Raw genomic sequence first — 7,820 nt, forward strand, 5'->3', positions numbered from 1 at the left:
TATACATATATATATATATGTATATATACATATATATATATATATGTATATATATATATATATATATTATTATTACCCTTACTATCATATTCTTAATTAATGATATTAAAGAGTTTTAGTCAGAAAGAATGAAAAAAATAATCCAACAGTCATTTTCTGTAGCACTTGACTGGATCTAGAACATATTCCATTTGACTTTTTATGGTTGCCAGGAGTTCAGATATTGATTATCCTCATATTTCTCATTATGAGTCAGTACAAATGAGGCTATAACAAGAATATGATAGTAAGGATAATATTGCACGTTTTTTTCAATCATTTGCTTTTGTATTATTCACACAATCCAGATCTTTCTCATTTTTTCAATGTTTTATTTGCTTTTTATTTTTATTTGGACCAAAACAGCAAAAAGCAGCTTTTGAACAACAACAACCACCGCAAAACTTTTTTTAAAACACAAATAACACACAAGAGTATTTGTGATCATATTGTTAATAATAATTTAAAAAATAATAATTATTGGCTGCCAAGTATTGTTTATTCTGTTCTCTTTATGATAACAAAGTGCTTCATTGTTGAACAAAAGAAGAAAATGCACTGAGTTAGTTTTGAAATAAATTCAAATAAAACTGTGAACAATGTCTTGGATAAGTAAGGCTGACTCTTCTTTTTTGTGTGTCTCATATATACATAATTTATTTTATTTCCTTGATGATGCCAACCCAAAGTGTACTATTTTTGGATATGGGTCCCATACAGAGATGTAAATAAATACTCACATGACTGGATATTTCCAAAAAAATATGGTATATGAGTGTTCAATATGAGTTTTTTTTTTTTTTTAATGTTCCAGGCAACATCCTTCTTGCTATTGTTTCCCCGTGCAAGGGCGGCCAACTGGGGGGAAAAGGGGACAACGGTTGTCTCTGAGCATTTAAGGGGAGGGGGGGCCCTCCATGAAGGTGCTGTATGTGGGCCCAGAATCATGTGCTATGCATATAAATAAATATATAAATTCAGGGATAAAAATTGATTAAAAATAAAGAAAAAATATTTTTGGAAGAAACACTACCGTATTTAAGCGCTCAATATGCGTGTTATAATTTTTGGGGGTAAAAAAAAAAACAAAGTTCCATGGCCTCGTCAGCCTTGCTGTATATGTCTTCAAATAGTCAAAGTCAAATAGTGTTTCCCTACGTATATAAGTAAATATATAAATTCACTGATAATTTTGTCCTTTTTTCCCCTCAATATGAGTGTTGTTTTTTTTGTCCAAAATGCAAAAAAAAAAAAGTTCCGCGGCAAGGTCCGCCTCACAATCCAAGTATCGCGATGTTTCCCTACGTAGGTGCAAAGCGGCGGCGAGATTTGGCGCGGGGCGGAAGAGTGGCGAGAGTTGGAGCCGAAGAAGAGGCAGCGAAGTCGGCCAGAGCGAGATCCGGAGCTGGGGGGGGGGCGTGAGAGAGTAAACGCGGCGGGTTCCGAAAGCCCGAAAAACAGGTGCATAAACGCGGCGTGAATGAGACAGGCAAGCTGGAGGACTTCGACATGGCAACCGGAGAAACCCTTTACATCGGGTCGGACGGCTCGGAGATGCCGGCCGAGATCGTGGAGCTCCACGAGATAGAAGTGGAGACCATCCCGGTGGAGACCATCGAGACCACGGTGGTCGGCGGCGACGACGACGAGGACGAGGACGACGACGACGACGACGTGCAGCCCATGATCGCGCTCCAGCCTCTGGACGACGACCCGGGATCCATCCACCACCACCACCAGTACCACCATCACCACCACCACCATCCAGAGGTTATCCTAGTCCAGACTCGCGAGGAGGTGGTCGGCGGGGATGATTCCGACCTGCACACAGATGACGGCGGCGGGGGCTTCGAGGACCAGATCCTCATCCCGGTGCCGGCCCCCGGGGTGGAGGACGAGTACATCGAGCAGACGTTGGTGACTGTCGCCGGAAAGAGCTCCATGGGTCGGGTGAAACGAGGCGGCGGCTCAGGCGGAAAGAAAGCGGGCAAAAAGCGCTATATGAGCGGCTCGGAGGCCGGAGCGAGGAAATGGGAACAGAAGCAAGTGCAGATAAAAACTCTGGAGGGGGAATTCTCCGTGACGATGTGGGCGTCGGGTAAGTCGCGGTAGTTAGTTAGCCCTTCTACGGCTGTCACTTCTTGGCTACACGACGAGGCCTTCTTTGCTAGGGCGTTGTCTTGCTTGCTGCACCAGACTAGTTCCTGGAGTGTTCCGGGCCCGTTGCGGTGCCGCACGAGGCTTTTTGGTTCGACGCGGAAACCTCGAGCAAATGTTTTTGTTTTGACGGGAAGCCATGTTTTAGGTGTTACTGGGCGCCGCCATATTCCCCGAGTCCTGAGAAGTATGGCGGCGGCCCCCCGAAAAGATGGCGACCGCGGCGGGCCCAGACAACATGGCGCTACGGTCTTGTGGCGCTCCACCAAACACGGAGAATATGACACATAATGCCCGGGTTTCGGTTGAATACAGCCCACAACGCCTCACAGGGCTGATCTTAACACACGAGTGGTGTATTAGTTGACTCCATCGCTTTTTTTGGGCCATTTAAAAAAAATATATATTTTCCGTTAGCTATTAGTTAACTTCAAAGAGCGGTTAGCTGGTAGCCGCTTGGAAGAAAAGAGCAGGCCTCAGTTAGCCTAGCCTTGTGTAGCGCAACAAATTCGTCACACACGTTATTATTCTCTTAGTTGGTTTATTGCTTTGATAGTTTCATGGAAGAGGAGGGGGGGGGCGTCTATCTTAGACATAAGTACAAATTTAATGGGGGTTACTTTGGCTATTTTTCGTCCTCTACTGCAGTGTTTCCAAACCCTTATTAGCCAGGTCACACCCCTTTTACATTAGATATATCTCACGGGACACCACCTAACAAAAATGTCACAAAATATTGTTATATGATATAATAATACAAAAGATGTTTCAAAGTGAAAGCCCTGCTGTTTTAATTCCCGCTTTGGGGGTGACAGAAGTTACATGCAAAAGCTTTAGTTTACGTACACTTTAACTTTTTATCCTAACTCCTGGTCCAATCTCCGTTTCAATAATGGAATGTGGCTCATGGGTACCAGGGTTTGCCCAACCCTGCGTTATGGTGTCACTGCTTATTAACTTATACTATTATGCAAATCTATTTCAGAGACTTTAAATACACAAAATAATGTGATATTTGTTTTATTTTCGTTGCTAATCCTGTTAAAGTGAAGCCGCTACCCGCAGACTGCCTCCGAGGAAATGGCATTGTGTGTTCGGTTCAGTTCTGTAATGTATTCTTAGACGACCATGAAGACATTGACCACGAGTCGGTGGTGGAGGAGCAGATCGTGGGCGAGAACTCGCCACCCGACTACTCGGAGTACATGACGGGCAAGAAGCTGCCCCCAGGCGGCATCCCGGGCATCGACCTCTCCGATCCCAAGCAACTGGCCGAGTTTGCCAGGTGCGAAGTTCTTGTATAAGGAGTTATTCAAAAAATAAAAATCTTCCTTAATGCAGCAAATGTACGATTAAGCCTTATCTGCTGTTAGTATTAAAAAATATATATATTTTTTGGTCTTTAAACAGGATGAAACCCAGGAAAATCAAAGAGGACGACGCTCCCCGGACGATAGCTTGCCCTCATAAAGTGAGTTTAATTGTAAAAATAAGAACGAAGGCAAATAGCACATCACAGTTCCGAGGTCGTGGGTTCAAAGCCGGGCTCCTGCCTCGCCTGTGTGAAGTTTGCATGTTCTCCCCGTGCATGTGTGGTTTTTGTCCGGATACTCCGGTTTCCTCCCACATTCTAAAAACATGCACGGTAGGTCGCTTGAAGACTCAAAATTGTCCGTAAGTGTCAATGTGAGTGCGAAAAGTTGTTTGTCAATATGTGCCTTGCGTTTGGCTGGCGACCAGTTCAGGGTGTACCCCGTCTATCGGCCAAAGTCAGCTGTGATTGGCTCCAGCACACACGCGACCCTAGTGAGGTACGAAGGATGGCGAAAACGTGAGTTTTAATGATTTTAACCTACAGTGGAACCAAACCACTATGCAAAATTCTGTTATTTTATGCATTTGAATAAGATGGTAAATACAAGAACAAGGACTGCCTTATTTACCGTAAGTGCGGAATTAATCGGGAGCATCGATTAATTGTAATTGTACATACAATTTGTTTGTGGATTTTTTTTTTTAAATATTAAAATGTTTCCTATTTGAATAATCAGATATATTTGAAAAATGTCAAATTGAAAAAAAACAATGACCTTAAGAATGGTTGTTCAAAACGTAATTGTGAACATCGGTTAATCGTACAAATAATTTAAATGTTTATATTTATAGAGAGAGAGAGACAGGTTAAATACATTTAAAAAAAACACAACACATGACTTGATTTAGCATGTCAAAGCACACTGAGAGATGAACCGATCCATCAATGGTGTAAAAATATGTATCCATTCTTTTATTTTTTTTATTTCGATAGTCAAATAAATAAATATAAATAATAAATCTATTTAGCGCGGGTGTTCAAAATAGGTCAATATACAGATAGGTAGGTAGGTAATATCATATTTAAATACATTTGAAAGGTTAGGGTTAGGGTATATTTGAAAATACCAGATACAAATTGCTGATTTGATGATGTATGGGAAGTCCATGAATATTTTTTTTTAAATTTGTCCAAATTATTTTTTGTAAATATTATTGATCTGAATTCCATTATTGATGCAAATTATGCAGCACTGTCTGCTGCATGTTAAAAAAACCTCCGCTCATCTTGTTAAGTAGTCAGTCACTTTCCTAATGAAGCGTCTTATGTGTATAATTTAGTGTGTCTGACGTGACGAAGTAGATGTGAAAGCATGTGATTAAGCGCTGAAGACGACACCCACGTATTCTATTTTGGTGCTCGCCATCTTCGCAGTCCCCCTCCCCGCTAACACCAGGTGTGCGCTCCTTTCCCTCGCCAGGGATGCACAAAGATGTTCAGGGACAACTCGGCCATGAGGAAGCACCTGCATACCCACGGGCCACGCGTCCACGTCTGCGCCGAGTGCGGCAAGGCCTTCGTGGAGAGCTCCAAGCTCAAGCGGCACCAGCTCGTCCACACGGGCGAGAAGCCCTTCCAGGTGGGCTTTTAAAAACCACGTTCAAAATTTAAAAGACAAAAAAGAGAGACAATTACAGGGTTGGAGCCACACTTCAAGTCTGTGAATTAGCCGTAATCAGGCTTCTTGATATAACGCCCGAGGGAGGGGGGATTTAATGGCTCCGTTTGGTTGTGGTTTCAAGGGTTAATGGGCCGTTCAAGTGGAAGAACGATGGATGGGTCACAAAGGTGACATTTAAAGGCAGTCTTTTTTTAATCAATAAATGGGAGCCTCAAATGAATAAATCCTTTTAAGATTTTGTACGGGGGGAAAAAAAAACTTTTAACACAGCGTTAACCCCGGTAAAGTGCTATTCTTACGCAGCTAATTACATTTTCCATAAGATTTTACATCATTTTGACATGTGGGATGGCTGCGAAGTCCCTGTGTGCCCCTTTTTGCACTCTAGTGCTCCCTCTACTGCAGTGAAAGTGTAATTTCATGTTTAATCCACGTTTTCGTCTTTGCTAGAAATGTTTGAGGCCGGATGATTTATATTATGGTGGCTTCTAAAAAGACAAACAAATATGTATTACCTAATTGCATTTGTCAGCCATGTTTTTTTTTTGGTTTTTTTTGTAATTGTGTGCTGTACTTACTCGTCAGACGGCAATATAGATGTCAGTTTTACAGATGCAATGTTTGCATCTCGTTTTTTATGATCATTGGGCTTTATCTTGTCAACTCAAATCCAACCGGATACACTCGTTACCGTGGCGACGACAACAAGAGTGGATCACGCCGACTGTATTATAAGAACAAAATGGGGAAAAACGTGTGTTGGTGGTCACTGGTGCTCAGGACAGGAGAGGACGTTCGTTTAAGGCTTGCTTGAGTCATGTTCACGTACTTTTAATACGATACAGCTCACAAGCAGGCAACAAAAACGTTATGTACCCTAGCAAGCTAGCCCTAGCACTCACGGTTGTATGTGAACATGCCGGCGTTCTGTCGAATCATGCTTTTAAAGTTTCGGTGTGGGTGAAGTAATTTAATTACAATAAAGTAATTTCATTACAGTAAGTTAGCACCCATTATTACTGTCACGTTGTAATGTTGGTTTGACCTGACTGCATAGAATACGCGATCAGGGTAGAGCAGTGATTTCCAACCTTTATGGATCCAAGGAACATATTTTACAATTGAAAAATCTCTCGGCACACGAACAAACAAAAATCTCACAAAAAGTGGATACATGAATTACTGTATGTACTTCCTGCCATCTAATTGAAGACCATTCATTTGTTCTGTCTGTCACTATGCCTCACTGGCATAAGTAGATGAACAAAGATACATTGTTTATTGTAAATAGAATTTTTTGAGCAATTAATTCGTTCACTGCCATTGACGGCTTTAGAAGTCAAATATCCATGTTAACTGGGAAGGCTGGCAGTGAATGAGTGAAGTACACAAGTATATACAGTAAATGAACAGGTTATTTAAATAGACACATTGCTCCATCTTGTGATCGGATCGGTTATCATTTTTTTAAACTCGCTGATCGGTGATTGGCCCCAAAAATCCTGATCATGTAAAGCCTAACCAAAATAACACATTACAAAAAAAAATATCTTACAAAAACAACAGTTGCAAATTAACGTTATAATGTTACCAAAAAGGCGTTACAAAAAATGTTTAAAAAAAATAACAAAATAAAGAATAATTTGTTACAAAATGCATTACAAAACGTTACACGTGACAAACTGTAAAAACCACGTGACAAAATTATGACGACAGAGACTCTGCACGCTTTGCTTCCCAGCCCACATGTACATCTGAAATGTTCAAATATCTGCGCGTGTCTTTGTGTCTGTCCCAGTGCACCTTCGAAGGCTGCGGCAAGCGCTTCTCGCTGGACTTCAACCTGCGCACCCACGTACGCATCCACACGGGCGACCGTCCGTACGTGTGCCCCTTCGACGGCTGCAATAAGAAGTTTGCGCAGTCCACCAACCTCAAGTCGCACATCCTCACACACGCCAAAGCCAAGAACAACCAATGAGACGTCTCCCCTTCCTCTTCTGCCCCAATGCGCCGCAAAGAAAAACAAACAACAAAAAACACTGAACACTTTTTTTTTCTCCCCCCTCTCCTGCCATTTCAAATGGGGAAAAATGGAGCCCCCCCCCCCCCCCCCCCCCCCCCCCCTCTCTCCGTGCGCAAAAGACTTTTTTACCAGAGTGGTTTTCATATAGTCACATGGCTTTTATTTACCATTCCGGTGTGCATATTGTACACCAGCAAGCTCTATGTTACACTAACTCCTCCTTCGTCGTCATCTTGTCAGCACAAGAAAACAATAACCACCTATACTCTCGTAGACATTTGGACAAAGAGGTGCGATTCTTTTAAGTGGTTCTGAAATCTTTTAGTCACGTTTCCTGTTTTCTACCAGCGAGCGGCGCAAGCATCACTTCCTTTTTGTTTAGAATGTGGTGTGCATACTTGAGAATAATTACTCCTCCCTTTTTGTCTCCATGTTGTTGTATATCGAATGGACACAATAAAAACAAAACAAAAACACTCATCCCTGTTGGAATAGTAACACAACTGGTGCAGAGCGTGTCTCTTAATTGACTTTTTTATTTTTTTATTTCAGGCATCTCAGAGCAAAGTCACTCATCAGATGTGAGGTTTTGTCTTTACTTT

General features: G+C 42.0%; 1 protein-coding gene across 1 annotated transcript; it reads left to right on the top strand.

The window, feature by feature from the left end:
• Positions 1 to 1,364: 1,364 nt before the first annotated feature.
• On the top strand, positions 1,365 to 7,300 carry yy1b (YY1 transcription factor b). The gene is made up of 5 exons (XM_061704839.1): positions 1,365 to 2,137; positions 3,331 to 3,481; positions 3,607 to 3,667; positions 4,992 to 5,150; positions 6,991 to 7,300. Exons 1-5 carry the CDS (start codon positions 1,549 to 1,551, stop codon positions 7,171 to 7,173), a joined length of 1,143 nt encoding a protein of 380 aa, XP_061560823.1. The 5' UTR covers positions 1,365 to 1,548; the 3' UTR covers positions 7,174 to 7,300.
• Positions 7,301 to 7,820: the final 520 nt, after the last annotated feature.

The sequence above is a fragment of the Phycodurus eques genome, chromosome 18 (genome assembly GCF_024500275.1).
Source record: "Phycodurus eques isolate BA_2022a chromosome 18, UOR_Pequ_1.1, whole genome shotgun sequence".
Lineage (NCBI taxonomy): Eukaryota > Metazoa > Chordata > Actinopteri > Syngnathiformes > Syngnathidae > Phycodurus > Phycodurus eques.

Excerpts from the sequence above, each read along its gene's own strand:
- yy1b (XM_061704839.1), top strand. The coding sequence starts at position 1,549 with ATGGCAACCGGAGAAACCCTTTACATCGGGTCGGACGGCTCGGAGATG. Across the intron at positions 2,138-3,330 it reads CGTGACGATGTGGGCGTCGG|ACATTGACCACGAGTCGGTG; the intron begins GTAAGTCGCGGT and ends ACGACCATGAAG. Across the intron at positions 3,482-3,606 it reads CAACTGGCCGAGTTTGCCAG|GATGAAACCCAGGAAAATCA; the intron begins GTGCGAAGTTCT and ends GTCTTTAAACAG.